Here is a 20,059-nt window from a genome sequence, read left to right as displayed (position 1 = left end):
TCCTTTCAGGTTCAGAATTTACCATAGGTTGAGAGTTGGGTTTAGGGTTAAGGCCATGTAATAAGCAATGTATAAAGTACATTATGCCTATAGAGAGTCCTCATAAACTACAATACCATTGTGTGTGTGTGTGTGTGCGTGCGTGCGTGCGTGCGTGCGTGCGTGCGTGCGTGCGTGCGTGCGTGCGTGCGTGTGTGTGTGTTTGTGTGGTTGCTTCTGCAAACCTGGGTTTCTGTGAAAATGTGTTGGGAGACCAAATGTATTTTATGGCAATTTTATTCACATTTCATTCAAAATGTCGCACTTCAAACTATGATTATATATACATGCAATACAGTCCATATGTAGTACAGTGAAAGACTGAATGCACTCATATGTTTATTTACTGTGCATTCATTCCACTCTCCACCCAGCAGGCACACAACATCATAAGATGTTAATATTAAGTTAGAATTAGGTCGTGACATCAAGTGACCAAAATTCAAGGTCTAGTCAGCGTCTAAGGACAATGTTATTTTGATGTCCAATAATGATGCCAAATTATGTTGATATTTGGTTAACTTTAGGTTGTGTTGTCTCATTCACTACGGACAATTTAGCCTACCCAGTTCACCTATAGCACACGTCTTTGGACTGTGGGGAAAACCAGAGCACACGGAGGAAACCCACGCCAACACGGGGAGAACATGCAAACTCCACACAGAAACGCCAACTGACCCAGACGATGCTCGAACCAGCAACTTTCTTGCTGTGAGGCGAATGTACTACCTACTGCTCCACCGTACAGCCCACACATGACATCTTTCTTTCTTTCATTTTCTTTTCGACTTAGTCCCTTTATTAATCCAGGGTCACCAGAGCGGAATGAACGCCAACTTATACGCAGCGGATGCCCTTCCAGCTGCAACCCATCTCTGGGAAACATCCTTACACACCCATTTACACTCATACCACATGACATCATAAGACATTAATATTAGGTTAGATTTAGGTCATGACGTCAGGTGACCAAAATTTAAGGTCTGGCAAGAGTCTAAGGTTATTTTGCCATCCAATAATGACGTCAAATTTCGTTCATATTTGGTTAATTTGTAGGTTTAGGTTATATATGTCTGATAGATGTCATAGTGGTAACATCCACACAACGTCAAGGTGTAACCAGATTAGACGTTGATATTTGGTTGATTTTAGGTTGATTTTAGGTTGGACATTGGGTTCTGATGTCAACCTGATTTACTTTTCCAAACAAAATCCAACATCTCCACGAAGTTGGGGTACATTGTCAATATAACGTCATGTTGATGTCCTGTGCCTGCAGGGTATCCAGTCTTGATTTGTTTCCTCTCAAGCGATTGTGTAATTCTAATTACACAATAAAAAAAGAGATATCATACAGTTTTATGCAAAAGTTTAGCCACCCCTTGATAAACAACAGATTTTGGTGATTTTAAATTGAAAACATGATAAGACAGTCTCTCTTGGAAATGGAAAGAATGCACAATATCGATGCATAGTTACCTCTTATTCCATAAATTAAACACAAATAAAAACATTATTATGGCACTGTGCAAAAGTTTGGGTGCTGTAAGAGTTCCAGTGTCTCTGATTATTGTTATAAAGTTTCATATCTTAATCAGCTTGTTAGATCTGATGCGTGGCAACAGCTGTCATTAGTAAGCACCAATTTTAAAGCTTTACAAATACTTTGCCTCTTCAAACTTTGTGCACACACTTGTGGACACTCACCATCCATGGGTTCCTCTAAGCAGCTGTGGAGACTCTGAAAATGAAAGTTATTGATCCCCACAATGCCTGAGAAGTCTACAATAAGAAAGCAAAGCATTGGCAACTTGCAGTTTCCACAGTGGGAAATGTATTTAGGAGATGAAGGTCAAGATGAAATCTGGAGGACCAAGAAAACCCCTGGAGAAAATTTCTTGTATGCTGGTCAAAAAAATAAATCAAAATCCTCGTTTGACAGCAAAAAAAACACCTGCAGGAAGATTCAGTTTGAGAGTGGTGGTGCACTGTTATACTGTGCTGCATTGCTTGCACAGATAAGACCTTCATGGAAGAGTCAGGAGAAGAAAACTTGCATCCTCGTCAAAAAATCCAATGTCAGAAGTATGCAACAAAACATCTACAGAAGCCTGATGCCTTTTAAAATCAAGTGCGGTGGACTGATGAAGTTAAAATAGGACTCTTTAACCACAATTAGCAATGGCGTGTTTGCAGAAAAAAATGGAGCAGCATTTCATGAAAAGAACACCAACTATTAGGCATGGGGGTGGATGTATCATGCTTTAGGGCTCTGTTTCAGCCAGGGGCAGAGGAAACATTCCACGGGTGGAGGGAAAGATGGATTCCACTTAATACCAGCAAATTCTGGAAACAAACATCTCATCATCTGTAAAAAAGCTGATGCTAAAATGAGTTTGGCTTCTACAACAGGACAATGATCCTGAACATACCTCGAAATCCACTGTGGAATACCTCAAGAGATGCAAGCTGAAGATTTTGCAATGGTCATCACCATCACAGTGTCCTGATTTAAACATCCTTGAAAATTTGTGGATATCATAATAGAGCTGTTTATTTATCACAGGGTGTGATATCTGTTTTAATATCTCTATTATGTAGGGTGCCCAAACTTTTCCCCAGTGCCATAATAATGTTTTTATTTTTTATTTTTGTTTCATTTATGGCATAAGATGCATTGATGTTTGCTAAAACATGGTTCCCACCATGGTTGGTGAGTGTCCACAAGTGTGTGCACAAGGTTTGAAGAGGCAAAGTATTTGTAAAGCTTTAAAATTGGTGTTTACTAATGACAGTTGTTGCCACGCATAAGATCTAACAAGCTGATTAAGATCTGAAACCTTGTGAAAATAATCAAAGACACTGGAACTCTTAGGGCGCCCAAACTTTTGCACAATGCCATAATGTTTTTATTTTTGTTCAATTTATGGGATAAAACGTAACTATGGATCGATGTTTGATGAAAATATTGTGCATTCTTTCCATTTCCAAGGGAAACTGTGTTAAGATCTTTTCAATTAAAAAATGACCAAAATCTGTTTTTTATCAAGGGGTGGCTAAACTTTTGTGTAAGACTGTATATGCAACATAGGTTATGTTAGCTCAGCAGGGTTTTTAATAGTAATCATAATTAACATTGGCTCCATGTCTGTTATATCTGGGGTCCTGTTGGCTCATCGGTGCGTTCTCATCGTGATGATGCTGTCGGCCCTGGTCATTTGATCTAGCCTGGTCCATCCAATAAGAGAGGTCAGTCTCGAGTCTCTGGAAAAATATAATGGTGGAATAAGAACAGATATATTACATTATATTGGAAAGGATTTAGGTTACACTTGGGCTTTTTTTCACAACAGAGATGGACAGCAAATTAATGTGGAAGGAGGGGGAATGAAATCAATGCAGTCCAGACTCTACACACTGAAAATGCGAGTCAAAAATGTCATAGAAATGCATGTACTGCTCTTACAATAAAACAGAACCTCTGATTCTGATTTGAATATTGATAATGAAAATACATTAAGCAAAATAATTTTGAAGTATTAAGTATTTACAGTATTAAAGCGACAGTAATTCAAATTTCTCAAAAATAAAAAACAAACTAATGTGACCTTTTTTAATGCTTAGTAGAACACAATAATTAACTTGTATTTCAGGGACAAATGTAATTTTCTGGCACTTCTTTATCATTAACATGAAACAACAGAGCTGGTTCTGGAATCTTTCTCGACTATTGACTACTACTTAGCAAAATAAAAAAAATAAAAATTATCACCACCTTGTTATAAGCGGGTGTGATTTTGAACACCTTATGAAAGATGCATACATCATTGAGATTGCCTCATTCAGAACAGTACTCGAACAGAACAGCACCACACAAGGAATAGCTAAAGCAATATGTTTCTTGAAGGTATGGTTTACTTTAAATTGAACTCTGGGGCATTGTTAAAATTCCCTTTACTGTCCTAAAACTTTATAAACCATGGCATCACAAGGCTTACTGCTTTTATAAAATTACCACACAAAATATTCAGTGCCCTTCCCAGATACTGGCACCCAGTAAATGCAAAGAAGGCTGTGTGGGGAAGTCTTTATTGTTTAATAGTTTGGTGTTTTGACCAAAATATTATATATTTTTGTACATATAATTTATTTATTTATTTATTTTTTTGTAGATGAGAGTAGTTTTGAAGACTTTTTGACCCCAAGAACCAAGTAATGTCTGCAGCTGTAATTTTACTGAAGATTTGACTTTTAAACTATTTGTATAATATTTTTGAACATTACAAAATTACAATAGTTCATTGATAAAACTAAGTTTGCTTTTGTTTGTTCTCTGAGAGCAGAGTGTTTTTGTTAGTTTGTTTGTTTGTTTGTTTGTTATCTTTTTGGTTCCCCTTCATAAGGGAACTTCTATGTGTGTCTGTATAAACAGACTTTGGGAGTGCTTTAGACGACCATTCACGTCTGAAGATATGAAAATGGGCCAGTGAAATGCCAATTGAATTGGCGGAGCTTCGCCCCACAGCTGAAACTGATGAGCCAATTAGGCCTATATCAGTTGGCTGCTGGAGCCAGCTAATCAGAATTGTTGCTTCAGACCCGATCTGAGACTGAAGAACCCTTCTGCTGGGCTGGCTTCCAACATTAAAGAAAGAATTACCTTCACCAGTGCGGAGGAAGACGTTCTAGCGGCGGTCGAGCTGGGTTTCCCGTCCCCTTGGCGTTTCGCTGGTGACCTGAAAGAGCAGTTTTCTGAAAGAGCAGAATTCCCTAAGAGAGTTTCTGGAATGCGTTGGTTTCCTTGCCCGGATGACAGGCACGAGTGTTGCATCACATGCTTGGGGTCCAACATGTTGATGTGGTGCTCGCTGATAGTTCTTGCCCGCATTGCGATAGCTTGACTGTTGCGCAACAGAAGTCACGGCAAGCTCTTTTATTAGGGCAAGTCACCCCTGCTGCTCCCCGCCAAGCAGTGGGGGCTAATTCGTCGCCTTCGGGCCCGCGGACCCCTCGCTCCTCGTCAGTGCACTGTCCATCCTCCGGGTTGGCTGCGCTTTCATTAGATGACACCGGGGACGTGATGTCTATCACTGCATCGGAGGGCGGGTTGACATGCTCCGATGAAGATCCAGACCCCCTGCCACCCTTCGTGGTGACATATTAACCATGTTATCCCGGGCTGCTTCAGCCGTAGCACTGGAGATGGCTTGTCCCCCAGAACACCCTTAGATGGGTGTTACGTGGGTTAAGCCTTCTAGACCCCCCGTTCCCTTCCTCCCGGAGGTACACAGAGAGCTCACGCAGGCATGGAGGGCACCTTTTTCTGCCTGGTCCGCCTGCGCTCCCGCTCTCACCTCCCTCGATGACACAGCGGCCAGGGGTTATGTGGCAATTCCCCAGGTGGAGTGTGCTATCGTCAATCTCTGTCTGCAGAGCCACTCCACTCCACTTTGGGTCCACCCAAACTCCCTTCCAAAGCATGCAGGTTGTCTGAGTCTTTCACGGCCAGAGCCTACACTGCTGCAGGCCAGGCCGCCTCCGCTCTGCACGCTATGGCCACCTATCAACGCTACCAAGCCGAGAAGCTGGCCGAGATGCAGGAGGGCGGTTCTCCCCCGGGCTTGCTGCATGAGCTCCGCACGACAACGGATTATGCTCTCATGACCACCAAATTGGCTGCTCATGCCCTGGGGAAGACGATGGCCACATTAGTAGTCCAGGAGCACCACCTCTGGCTGAGCTTGGCTGATATGAGAGAAGTTGACAAAGCTCGCTTTCTTAACACTCCCATATCCCAGGCTGGCCTGTTCGGCGACACCGTTGGGGATTATACCCAGGAATTCTCTGCAGTGAAAGAGCAGTCCAAGGCGATGGGTGAAGTCATCTATCAGGGGGCTCGGAAAAATGCTCCACCCGCGGCTTCAACATCAGCTCCGCTTCCGCTGCCCACTCCACTGGCCAAGCAGCAACGCCGAGCCTCCCGCGGGACTACGACGTCCCCGCCCCAGGGCGCCACTAAGTCCGGTAAATGAACCGCGTTACTCAGACAGGCCATCCCGAGAAGAGGGGACCTGCTTTTTTTCTCGGTGGGGGGCCGAGGATCATCACATCAGTCCATAACAAGACTTTGAACTCATTGCTGCCGGCCTCCGGGCCGGCTGCAACCAAATTTTCAATAAAAGAGCAGTTTCCTCTCTCTCCGGATACGCAAACCCGAGCACTGCCAGTCTGGAATCTCTGCCTTCCAGCTAGCAGCGCCGGGACCCTTCGCCTCAGGCCCTCAGAGTGCAGCAGAACGGACTCCTTTCTCTCACTCCGGCCTCACTGCGGGATCCAGGGAAGAAGGTAAGAGAGATTCTCTTATTTTCAGCCCTTGCTCGGGACGCACCACTTCCCGGGATGAGCAATCCCATCCCGAGCTGCCCCTCCGCTGGCATGTCAGCAATCTCGCCGATGGTGCCATTAGAGCGCACTCTGCCTGTCTGGTTAGCACTGCCCAGCGCGTCGCGGTGGCCCAGACGGACGGTCAGACTCGGCTATGCGATTCAGTTCGCTATTCACCCTCCCAAGTTCACGGGTGTCCTTTTCATGAGGGTTATCCCCAAGAGCGCCCCTGTCTTGCGAGAGGAGATTGCTGTCCTCCTGGCAAATGATGCAATCGAGCAGGTCTCTCCAGCCGAGATGAAGTCCAGATTTTACAGCCCGTATTTCATGCTCAAAAAGAGCGGGGGTTAAGACCAGTTCAAGATCTGCACAGACTGAACTGTCATTTACGCAAAATGCCTTTCAGAATGCTCATGCAGAAACGCTTGCTTCAGAGCGTCCGTCCACAAGATTGGTTTGCAGTGATAGACTATTCTTCCACACCACCGCCCCTTTCTCCGGTTTGCACTCGAAGGACGAGTGTGGCAGTACAAAGTCCTCCCCTCTGGGCTCTCTCTGTCTCCGCGGGTTTTCACAGAGCTCGCGGAGGGTGCTCTAGCATCACTGCAGCTCGCGGGCATCCGCATAATCAACTATCTTTACGACTTGCATATTCTAGACTCCTCTCGCGATCAGTTGATTATGCACAGAGACAAAGTGCTTCAGCACCTCGACCAGTTGGGGTTTCAAGTCAACCGAGAGAAGAGCAAACTTTGCCCTGTGCAGAGGATCTCTTATCTCGGGCTAGAGCTGGATTCGATCACCATGGTTGCGCGCCTCTCCGAGGAGCCCCTCAGGCTAATGCGTTCCTGTCTGAACGAGCTCCAAAGGAAGATAGTGGTCCCACTGAAAGGTTTTCAGAGGCTCCTGGGGCATATGGCATCCGCAGCCGCTGTCACGCTGCTCGGTTTGCTTCATTTATGACCACTTCAGCGTTGGCTTCGCGATTAAGTCCCCAGACGGGCATGGTGCGCGGGTACGCACCGGGTGCACATAACTCCGCTGTGTCTCCGCACCCTCAGCCCCTGGACGGATCTGGCTTTTCTACGGGCCGGAGTGCCCGTAGGGCTAGTATCCAGGCATGTTGTCGTAACGACAGATGCCTCCAGCACGGACTGGGGGGCCATGTGCAAAGAGCATACAGCTGCGTGTTTGTGGTCCGCACCCCGCCTGGATTGGCATATCAACTGCCTGGAGCTGTTTGCACTGTATCTGGCTCTCCGCCGCTTTTTCCGGTGCTGGAGCAGAAACACGTGCTTGTCAGGACGGACGGTGGCTCATATCAACCGTATGGGGAGTATATGCTCTCGCCGCATGTCTCAGCTCGCTCGCCGTCTGCTCCATTGGAGTCTCACGTGGCTGAAATTACTGCGTGCCATTCACATTCTGGGCAAGCTCAACCGTGCAGCCGATGCACCCTCACGGCAGCTAGTGTCCCGAGGAGAGTGGAGACTCCACCCCGAATCGGTCCAGCTGATATGGGCGCGCTTCGGGGAAGCCCAGATAGATCTTTTTTCTTCCACCGAGAACACACATTGCCAGCTGTTTTATTCCCTGACCGAGGCCCCCCTTGGCACGGATGCACTGGCTCACAGCTGGCTATCTGGCACGCGCAGATATGCGTTTTCCCTGAGTGAGCCTAATCGCACAAACTTTGTGCAAAGTCAGGGAGGACGAGGAGCAGGTCTTGTTTGTTGCGCCCCTCTGGCCTCGCGGCGGCCCCTCCTTAGCGCATTCCCCTAAGGGAGGACCTCCTCTCAGGGACGGGGCACCATCTGGCACCCACGCCCAGATCTCTGGAACCTCCACGTGTGGTCCATAGACGGAGTGCGGAGGACTTAGGTGACTTACCGCCGGTGGTACTTAACACCATCACTCAGGCTAGAGCACCCTCTACGAGGCATGCCTATGCCCTGAAGTGGAGTCTATTTTCTGAGTGGTGCGCTTCTCGCTGAGAAGACCCCCGAACTTGCCAGATTAGTATTGTGTTATCCTTCCTTCAGGATAAGCTGGAGCGTAGGCTGTCACCCTCCACACTGAAGCTTTAAGTGGCTGCGATCTCCACTCATCATGACGTGGTGGATGGCAACACACTCAGGAAGCATGATCTAATCATCCGATTCCTCAGAGGCGCACTGCGATTAAATTCATCCCTCCCCCCTCTCATGCCCTCTTGGGATCTCTCTATAGTCCTGGCGGGTCTGCAGAGAGATCCATTCAAGCCACTCAATTCTGTATCACTTAAAATTCTGTCATTAAAGACAGCTCTTCTGATTGCATTGGTGTCATATAAGAGAGTTGGGGATCTGGAGGCATTTTCGGTCAGTGCCTTGATTTCGGGCCGGGTTACTCACACGTTATCCAGAGACCCCGACCTGGCTATGTGCCCAAGGTTCCTACCACCCCATTTAGAGATCAGGTGGTGAACCTTCAAGCGCTGCCTGCGGAGGAGGCAGGCCCAGCCCACTCACTGCATTGTCCCGTTCGCGCATTGCGCCTTTACGTGGAACGAACGCAAAATGTAAGATCATGTGAACAGCTCTTTATCTGTTACGGTGGTCGGCAGAAGGGAAGTGTCGTATCTCGCTTATCAATGCCAGGGCGAGCCGCGCTGCCCTAACTTGAGAGTGCACTCTACTAGAGGTGTCGCTTCCTCATTGGCATTAGTTGAGTTTTGGGGTTTATGTAATGTAAATATTTGATTGCAGAAAATACTTATTTGCTTGAGAGCCTAGGGTATGAATATTTTTGGACTTGACTCTATATTAAACTCTATATGAAAATTAAACTACAAGTTTTCTAAAGAAAAAAAATAATAAATTAAATAGGTAGTTCTTCCAAAAATGAAAATGTACTCACCATATACTTAAGTGGTTCCAAACATTTATGAGTTTATATTTCTGTTGAACACAAAAAAATATTGTGCAATATGTTGGATACCAATAACCACTGACTTCCATATGAAGAATAACAATAATTACTATGGAAGTCAATGGCTACTGGTAGCCAACTTTAAAAACTGGTAGCCAAAAACTAAAACAATTTTGGAAAAGGGGGACAATTTATATTTTGGAAGAACTATCCCTTTAACACAACACTAACTTACCAATTTATTACATTTTTCAGCAGATGTCTATAAAATAATCAGTTCACAAAAATTCACAAATTTGATCAAAGGAACAGGTTAAGACACAATGTGAGTGTTTTTATGCTGCTAGTTTCAAGTATACTCAGATTAAATGACTGCTCAAAAGAGAGGGACACTGAATTTAGCTGTCATTTCTCCATTAAGATATGCTCATTAAATATTGCCTTAAATGTATTGTAGCTAGCTTATTGCATGGTTGCTCGTGAGTCATGGATGTCAGCAAGACATATTAACTATATTTGCCTTTGATCTTTTGGATAATTAGCTGTACATTTGAGCCACAGGTAGTGATTACCTACAGCACTTTGTCCATGACCTCATGCCTACATATGATTTAAAGCAGTGGTGATTTTAAGCCATATTGCAGCGATATTTCTCATATATATTTAGCAATATATCAAAAGATTAAACAAAAGAAGACCATTTTTCATACCTTTTGTTCATATTTACTGAGGCTGCTGATATTAGTGGGCACCATATATATTAAAAGCAAAGTATTTATACTTGTTTTAAGTTAAACTGTTAAATGACATTTCCACTAGAAAAATTGTTCCTAGCTATAAATGGCAAATCTCCATCACTATGCCTTTCATTACTAGTCTCTGGTGTTTCTAGTCAAATTAATATATTTTATGTCAGGGATAAAGTATTTCCAGGAAGTTGTTACCACAGAAAAAAAGCCCGACAGGCTACTCAGCAGCAACCATCTTGGATGTACATCATCCAGCTTATTACAAGGCTACTTTACACAAAACATAAAAAAAGAGATAAAACTTTGTTCTCAGCCATAATAGTCTATTAATTCTTTAAACACAAAGCTGACAGAAACCAGCTGAGTGGAGCTGAATAGACCTGCGCATTATTCAGTCACAAGTTGTGCCAAACACACACACACACAAACACGTTAGTTTTTGTTAATTGTGCTGACATTACAAAGGTTCCCATTGTTTTTTTACTGTTCAAACTATATTTTTATTGCCCTAAATAATGACATCAACAATGTCCTCATAATTCACCACTTTTTTGTAATACCTATGTAGTTATACATTCTCACACACACGCACACACACACACACACACACACACACACACACACACACACACACACACACACACACACACAAATATATATATATTTCTAAGAGACATAATCCAGCAGTAATCACACTGCATTAAATAAAGAATGAATTTTACTGAATTACTAGTGTGTGGAAAGTTTCATCATTCAGATCTTAATATGCTCAATGGTACAGTTTTCTGCATTACACGGGGCTGACACATCAGCCATTATGTGCAACTATAATCACAATCTGTACTCAACGATCTTTGTGACTACAGAGGAAAAAGACCTGCATGCTTTCTCTTCTCTACATTATTTATTTTGCTCCATAGATCTGTATGGTCTTAAATTAAAGTAAACACTACAGGTACCTCTAGTTGTGACCCTTACTTTAGACAAGCCAATTGCAATAGCAATTTTTGTGTGGTCATCCCATGGTCGTCCATGTAGGCTTAACCAGAGTAATATTACAATAAACAGAGGTAAGACTCATGTTATTTAGGGAATTGAGCCCTAAGTAAAATTTCATTTTAGCCTTTATGGTCTAAGTTCTCACATTGTACTAAGTGTTAGTTTTACTGTGTCTTTAAAACTTGGCTACAGAAGACAGCTTACTAGTAGGCTGCGCTGACAGAAACACCCAGAAGATTACAACATGTTCCTGGATCAACATCTATGTTGATCCAGGAACAGCAACTATGTTGATCCTTGAACAACATTCCAATCAGAATTAAGGGATAAGTTTATGTTTATGTTAAGTTTAGGCTTACAGTATATAGCCACAGCGGGAAAAATAAGTATTGAACATGTTACGTTTTTTCTTAGAAAACATATCTCTAAAGTTGCCATTGACCAACATCACCGGATGTTGACAACAAATACAAAAATTCCAAAGAAATAGATTTTTGATAAGAAAAAAAATCTAATTAGTTTACAAATTAAGTTATGTGTAATAAAATGAAATGACAGAGGGAAAAATTTTTGAACACATGATGAAAGGGAGGTGTAGAAGTGAAAGCAGAGACAGCAGCTGAAATCTCTCAGTAGTTACTCAACAACCCTTCGTCAGTGTAAATTAATATTAGCTGCTTCAGTCCAACACTTACATTAGCAGGATGATGAAGATGAAACCAAAGTGAACATTTCAGCGAGACAATGATCCAAAACACAGCCAATGGAACTCATAAATGCTTTCAGAGAAAGAAAATCAAGCTGTAAAATGGACCAGCAAACCATCTGAATTGAATCCAATATAAAATACAAATTAAAAATCAGATTTGATAGACGAGACCCACAGAACCCTTTAGATTTTTACACTGTTCTGTGAAGATTACCTGAGCAATGCATGTGAATTTTGATAGCAAAGAGATACTATTCACGACAGCTGTTCAGCAAATTCTTCACCCCTTTACATGATCTTCCATTAATAGGAAAACTACTTACAGAAGTAACTGGGCCATTAAAAAAATCCTTAGTGTTTAGCTCTGCATAAGTCTAAAATTTCATTCATAGAGGTCTTAAAAGGGCCTTAAAAGTCCTAAATTCGACTTGAAGAAACCTGCAGAAACCCTGATGCAGTATTAAAAACATTTCAGTAGTTCAAAATTTTCTCCTTTTGTCATTCCATTGTTATTACACGTAACTAATTTTTCAGATTTTTTGTTTTGTTTTATTTTTATGTTTGTGTTGTTTGGGTTTTTTTTTTACCAAAATCTTGGTCAATTCCATGTCAACAGCTCCTTTAGAAAAATTATTCCCAGGAAAAAAACGTGATGTGGTCAATACTTATTTTTCCTGCTGTATATTCAGCTTTTTTATATTTATTTCAGTTATTTTATTGCATAATATGCACATTTACATATTTAAATTATGTGTACAATACAATTTGTAAGTATTATTTTTCTATCTTTTAGTGAATATATGATTTTATGAGAGGCCTACCATAGCTTGATTTACAAACTAATAGTTCTAAATGGAATTGCACTGTAAACCCTAAAACAAAATTTAAGAAGTTATTTCTTTTAGCTATTCCCTCAAAAAACAATAAAAATAGATTCATTCATTCAAAATTCTGTGCAGAAATAACCAACACAGGCTCATTCTGAAAACGTAGCCCATACTTTTCTGGAGATCGCAAATTATGTAGCCAGAAGTATGTATGCTGGTATGACACTGTTCCTTTTTGCGCTTACCAGATGACTGATCACCTCAATATGGACAGCTTTCCCGCTCTTACCAGTTTGTCCAGTTAGCTCGCCATGTACGTTGGCGGACTTGAGATGCAGAGAGGAGTTAACCATGACAACAGGGTTTGAGTCTGGCAAAGAACAGTTCCATAAAGGAGGTAAGACAAAAAATAAAATAAACAAGTAAATAACAGGGTGGGAATGTGGCTTTTTAAAACTGTCAGTTGGGTTTGGGCAAGTGGGTGGGCACTGGTCAATTGGTGCTTTTGAAAACACTATTGGTTGGTTTTAGAGAAGGAGGAGGGTGGGTCAGTTGATCGATCGGTCAATCAGTCAGTTAGTTGACAGCAGGCGGATTTACGCGAGAACGGCAGGCATGAATGGCACTCGCTAGAGAAATTTGAGGTCTCAAAAAGCATTCACAGTGACCTCTGAGGGATTTATAAAAACAAAAACTGCAAAAATAAGTACCTCCTGGGATGTATTTGGCGCTCTCCAGAAATGTATATAGTGGTACGTTTTCTGAATGAGCCTAGGTTGCAACAAACCAAAAAAAATCCATAGATACTTTCTGGATCTGCTTATTAGTAAAGTAAACATGTCTCATGGCAATTATATACTCAATGCAAGATATAAATTTCCTAAAGATAGATCTCTGAGTAAAAGACAATTATCTAACCACAGGAAGAGACCATGTGATAAATACAACAGTTTCCATACTGTGTGCTGATTTGGATACAGAATCTCCCTGATCCTTTACCATGTTTTGCTTAAATATCCAGACCAACATCCTCCAAGTGAGTGCTAATAAATGTAAATGTAACTGCTGTTCTATATAAACAGGACACTACTATGCTACTAACCAAATGCTATCCTGGAGGACCCTTCAAAAAGGGACACAGCTCTGTCTGTCTGAACATAATAGCATTCATTCATTCACATGATAAAAAAAGATGTTCACATCAAATTTTCACACCAAACATTCATCACAGTGTGAACAGGCCTTTTCACAGAGGGAAGTCATAAATAGATGAGCAGCTGTGTCCAGCAGACTGGTGTCTGTAGAGCAAGTGTTATTGCATGCATCAATAGTCTGCACTAATCACACAGTACAGTTTTCAAAGCTTTAACTGAGCCAAAACATCACCCTGTCTTCATTTTACCTGCACCAATGCTCAGCTTTAATTGACTTTGCTGATAATTGCAAGACATTTAGGGGTCAGATAGAAATTTAAGTCAGATTATTGTTTTACTCACTGCCTCATCGTAGCCCATGTACATGAATTGCTGGATCCACTGCTGGACGTCGGGTCGGCTTCGGTCCCACACATTTCTTTTAGTCCTGTGAAGAGCTGACAGGAACTCTTTAGCCTTGGATTGCTGAACTGAAATGTATGCTTTAGGCCTGCTTTCTATCTCTTTTGCTGCAGAAACAGAATGGGTAACATTCAAGGCACGGTTGAAGGCTCAAGAGTACTTTTAACAGGAACAGTTTTTTACAGTTGCTAGGATACATTTCTCAATATTTAGGTTAGTTTTATTAAAAGTTTTTACATTTTTCTCTATAGAAACTTTCAGCTTGGCACAGCGGGTTAATTACACTTTCATTCGGAATGCAGACAATCTAACAATGCACTTTTAATCAGTATTTTAATCAACTTATTTTCATAAGTTAGGATGTGTGCCCAACAAATATGTTTTTTTACTTGATTAAAAGTTAAACATACCTCATGATTCATGTTTTTTATTATGTATATACAAAATTGCATTATAGTATCTTAATCTCATAATTATTTTTTGTGCTTTAATTCACACGCCCACCCTTGAAAATGTATAAACAATTAAAAAATATAATTCAACTTGAAAAGTTTTCAGAGCAGAGCTCAAGGTCCCGCAAGTCAATTCAAATCTGTAAATGCAAACCAAACATTCTAAATTACAATAATAAATTACAAACTAATTAACATATTTTTTTAACAGTGTACACTTTTGCGAAGATATTGTAGGTAGTGAAAATCAAAGACTACATATATTTGTTCATTTAGCAGACACTTTGGTATCTATAAGATTTAAGAAATCTCAGACACTTTGATGCACTATAAACACAGAGGGCCCTATTATAAACCCGGCGCAGTAAGGCGCAAGACATTTGGTGAGATTTGTTGCTATTTTCAGACTAGTGCAAACCCTAGTGCCACTTTGTGGACTCATGGGTGTCTAAAAAGGAGTGCTAAGGCGCATTGTTGGTGCGTTGCTATTTTAAGGAATCTGAAATAGACTGCGCTGTTGACCAACTGAAAGCTTGTCTAAAGTCCAGTGCAGAGATGCGCCTATGCAAGTCCAAAAACACTACACACAAATATTTTTACATATGAAAAAAAGGTTTTAAATGTAAAAAAATATATATATTTAATAATTAATTATTATTAAATTATAATATAAAACCATTACCTCCATGCCTTCTTTATGTAAGGGGACTTTTTTCAGTTTATTCTTAACAATTTGCTTTAGTATAATTTTATTATTATTATTATAAGTATTATTTATTATAAGTATTATTTATATTTGTTTTAATAAAAACAGGTTGAGATTTGCCCATTTGTCAGGTTTTGGAGACGTTTGTATCATTATATGGGGCATAAGAATAGTGTTTGAATATACTGTAGTGTTTGTATATAACTCAGTTTTTTTGACCACACTTCATTATTATTGTTTATTTATTTATTTCCCTGGAATTAGAACTGAATTTAGAAATAGTTTTGAAACAAATCTTTGTGCTTAACAAACAAAATTAAATATATAGGCTAATGGATGTCTTTAGCGGAGTCCATTTGCACCCTTTCCTTATCCACGAAAGTAAAGGAATAAGTAAAGGTAAACGTAAAGAGAAAGTAAAAAGGCTGAATGGAGGAGGCTTATTGTTTATCCTTGCGATGCAGATGGTCCTAAAAGGACTTTTACATTAAAAATGTATTAGTACCATTATTTCAACTCAGGCTCATTATGATTACGTACCCCATATACATTTCTGGAGAGCACCAAATACGTCTCATGAGCTACATTTCTTTGCAGTTTTTGCTTCCACGAATCTACCAGAGGCTGCTGTGTATACTTTTTGAGATCTCAAATTTCTCTCGCGAGTGCCATTTGTGCCTGCTGTTCTCGTCAAAGGCTGCTGTTGACTGACTGACTGACTTACCAATCGACGGATTCCCCCACCCTACCCCTTCCCTAAACCCAACCAATAGTGTTTTATAAAGCACCTATTGACCTGCCCAACCACTTCTATAAACCCAACTGCAGTGTTTTCAAAGCAATCCAGAAAAAGAAAATTCATTACGACAGCCTTATTTTTACTACGTTCTCAGATTTTACCACATTCTCACCCTGTTATTTACTTGTTTACTTTATTTTATAACATTTGTTTTTGTCTTACTCACTATCTGGAAGTGTTCTTCACCAGACTCCGTTGTCACTGTCAACTCTGCTTTGTGTCTCAAGTTCGCCGATGTACGTGTCAAGCTACCGGACAAATTGGTAACAGTGGAAAAGCTGTCCACATGGAGGTAGGCGGTCAGCTGGTTAGCAAGAAATGGAACGGCTCATAGTGTTCATTTTAAAGACAAAATCCAGCTATACATACTGCTGGCTACATAATTTGTGATCTCCAGGAATGTATTAAGGGCTACATTTTCAGAATGAGCCTCTGTTGCATTATTTACATTAAGGTACTACAATGAACCTTTCTGTGGTAAATAATGTACAAAGATATTCATTTAAGAACACTGACATGCTGTACTCCTAAAGGTACAATTTTATCACATTTTCTATGATAGTATAAATGAGATTATGAAAAGCATATTACACAAAAAATTGTATATGATCAAAAATAAACCAGGGTATAACTTGGAGACAAAAAAAAAAAAAACAATACGGTATAATAACACTTGGCGATCTGTCCTCCTTGCTTTTGCCACAATGACTACACCTCTGAAACTGTGATCATCAAGTTCTATTTTTTAATGGCATTTCTTAAAGACTGTTGTTGTGAGGGGGTGTGGTCTAGTGAAGTCTGCAGCGGGACAGAGCGCCAGGAGACAAGTGGTCAGTAAGTAGGTCAAGTTCAAATTACATTCACCCGTGTCTACTTACTGTGATTCACATGAAGAGACTGAAAAACTTGCAGGTTGGAGAGAGAGGGAGAGAGAAAGGGGAAGAGAGAAAGAGAGAGAGGAAGAGAGGGAGAGGAAGACTGTGGCTGTCCTGCTACACTGAGAGAGAAAAGGGCTTTATGTTTTGTTGAGAATCTTAAGACTGTGAGGAGAATACAACGCTTGCTGAAAAGACTTTTATAAAAGTCACAGCTCTCTTGAACCCTGACCCTGACTCCTTTATCTAGAAAGAACCTTGTAATGTTACAACTATATATAGTTATATCTGTTTTATGGCCATTACAAGAAAACTGCAAAACAGCATGGAGAAAATAAGAATTTAAAAAAATAAAGGTATGTGAGCTGGGTACCTTTTCAAAATACCCTTGATGTATTAACATGGACCTTTTAGGTACAAATTTGTACCTTTTGAAAAGGTATCACAACCCCCCCCCCCCCCCGCTGTTATTCACTTGTTTATTTTATTTTTTGGATTCTGTTTTATCTGCTTTCTGGAACCGTTCTTCATCAGACTCGAACCCCGTCATCGTGGTCAACTCCTCTCTGTATCTCAAGTCCGCCAACGTGCATGGCGAGCTAACGGGAAAAACTGGTTACGGTCAAAAATTAAATACAGCCATACATACCTCTGGCTATATAATTTGCGGTCTCCAGAAATGTATAGAGGACTACGTTTTCAGAATGAGCCTATGTTGTAAAATACGCAACCCTAAGAGCTTCATTAGCTTGTTCAGGTGGGTTTGACTAGAGTTGGAGCTAAACTCTGCATGACACCGGCTCTCCAGGAACAAGTTTGGTGTCCCCTGATTTAAAGGATGTACTCATAAAATACATTTTAGACCAAATAAACTTTAGGTGACCCACAGTTTATCTTGTACAGTCTGCTTCCATATAGAAATCTGATACAGTACTGTATGGCATAGGTCCCAAACTGGATTCCTGGAGGGCCACAGCTCTGCACAGTTTTGCTTCAACCCTAGTCAAACACAGCTGATCCAACTAATCAAGGTGTCCAAGACTAAAGACTATTATAAGCAGGTGTAAGTTGGAGGTGGTTGGAGCTAAACTGTGCAGATCTGTGGCCCTTCAGGGATTGAGTTTGAGACCTTTGCTGTATGGCAATATATCCAAATGACAAATATGGCATACAAGTTATGCTTAAACTTCACATACAGTGCTAAGCAGAAATGAGTAGCTTACAGCCCTCACATATCTCTTTATTACGCAATTTTCTATAGAATACTTTTCAGTAATATATTTGTGCATATACATTAGTCAGTACCAAAGCCAAAACTGAAACTAATCTAACAAAAAAAAGAAGATCACAGCCGACAAATTAGTATACCTGAATTAAGATAATTTAAATGTTTAATAAAATGTTAATAAACAAGAAAAAAATCAAGAAAACCATAAAAAATATAAAAATGTAGTTAAAAATTTGTAGTTTGCCTTTTTCTTGCAATCGATTGAATTTAAATGCAATAATTTTCTATCCCTAAAGATGTTAGATGATTGAACTCTTCTTTTAATAAATATAACCGTTAAAAAAAATTGTTTTGTTTAAATGTACCAAAAATTGCCAATGGTCAGTTTGAAGAGGAGAAAAATGTTAATTTTCAAAAAAGGGTGGACTCATTTATGTTGAGCACTGTATAATGTTTATCGTATAAGCAACATATATATCAAATGTTTGCAAAAACATTTTCAAACATGAACTGCTTATTTAAGGTCATGCCATCTCAGTTGGATTCAGATCAGGACTTTGACTTGGCCACTCCAAAGTCTTTATGTTCTTTTTCTCCAGTCATTCCAAAGTGTACTTGCTAATGTGCTTTGGATCATTGTCCTGCTTCAGAACCACAGAATGACATTTTGGATTTATTGTCTTCTAATAATAAAAACCTTTATTTAAAAAATGCTTGGTTTGTTTACTGGTGGCGACGCAGTGGCGCAGTAGGTAGTGCTGTCGCCTCACAGCAAGAAGGTCGCTGGTTTAAGCCTCGGCTGGGTCAGTTGGCGTTTCTGTGTGGAGTTTCCATGTTCTCCCTGCATTCGCGTGGGTTTACTCCGGGTACTCCGGTTTCCCCCACAGTCCAAAGACATGCGGTACAGGTGAATTGGGATGGCTACATTGTCCGTAGTGTATGAATGTGCGTGAGTGTGTGTGGATGTTTCCTAGAGATGGGTAGCGGCTGGAAGGGCATCCGCTGCGTAAAACATGTGCTTGATAAGTTGGCGGTTCATTCCGCTGTGGCGACCCCGAAAAGGACTAAGCCGAAAAGAAAATGAATGAATGAATAAATGAATGTTTACTGGTGATATGTTTGACTGCTTCTCTTCGGGTCCAGTGAATAGAATAGCTAAGACATTCCCATTTCTGTTTTCCTTCTTTCTTTCTTTTCCGTTGAGAGTCTAGTTAAGTTTAGTGTGCCGCGAAACCAGAAGTCAACACGACTAGTCCTTTTGCCGGCCCAAAAACTTGAAACGACAAACTCCACCCCACACCAAGCCTCACAGGACAAAGAGCCGACCACCAGTTTACCACACGGGAACCCCGCTCAACAGAAGTTATCACACAAGGAGCGCAAGTAACACCTCCAGATCACCACAGAAATGGTGTAAATTAAATGTAATCATGAAGAAACCATAAAAGGGGTAAATTGAATATTTTTGGTTTGCTTGGTTTGGTCTTACAAAATCCGAGGTTTTTACATCATTACATTCTCTTAAACTTTTATTTTTCTTCCTTTTCTCTACATGTATGTATGAATGTGTGTTGGTGTTAGGTGTTTGTTTCTGTTAGATTAATCAAGAAAGTTTAATTTTGTATAAAGTAAGGTGCCTGTGCATATTTATTAATCTAATGTCTTAAACTTCAATCTTGTTACTCTGCTTAAACATAAATAGGTTTTTATTTTTAATAGCAATAGCCGTAGTTGGTCAATTGTCCGTTCGAAAAATCACTGGATGATTTGTTTGTTCCTTTTTAACCCCTTCAGACCTGAATTATGTTCCAAATTTCAGAAAAATA

General features: G+C 40.7%; 1 protein-coding gene across 1 annotated transcript in view; it reads right to left on the bottom strand.

The window, feature by feature from the left end:
• Window positions 1-258: 258 nt before the first annotated feature.
• Window positions 259-20,059, bottom strand: part of ecrg4b (ECRG4 augurin precursor b) — a 41,987-nt gene continuing 22,186 nt past the window's right edge. Inside the window, exons 3-4 of the mRNA XM_056459697.1 lie at window positions 14,114-14,280; window positions 259-3,303 (exon numbers count right to left, since the gene is read on the bottom strand). Of these exons, the coding sequence (XP_056315672.1) occupies window positions 3,154-3,303; window positions 14,114-14,280 (317 nt within the window). The 3' untranslated portion in view covers window positions 259-3,153. The remainder of the gene's footprint in view (window positions 3,304-14,113; window positions 14,281-20,059) is intronic.

Source organism: Danio aesculapii, chromosome 6, assembly GCF_903798145.1.
Source record: "Danio aesculapii chromosome 6, fDanAes4.1, whole genome shotgun sequence".
Lineage (NCBI taxonomy): Eukaryota > Metazoa > Chordata > Actinopteri > Cypriniformes > Danionidae > Danio > Danio aesculapii.
The sequence above is the reverse complement of the archived record's forward strand: the minus strand, read 5'-3'. Positions and strand labels throughout refer to the sequence as shown.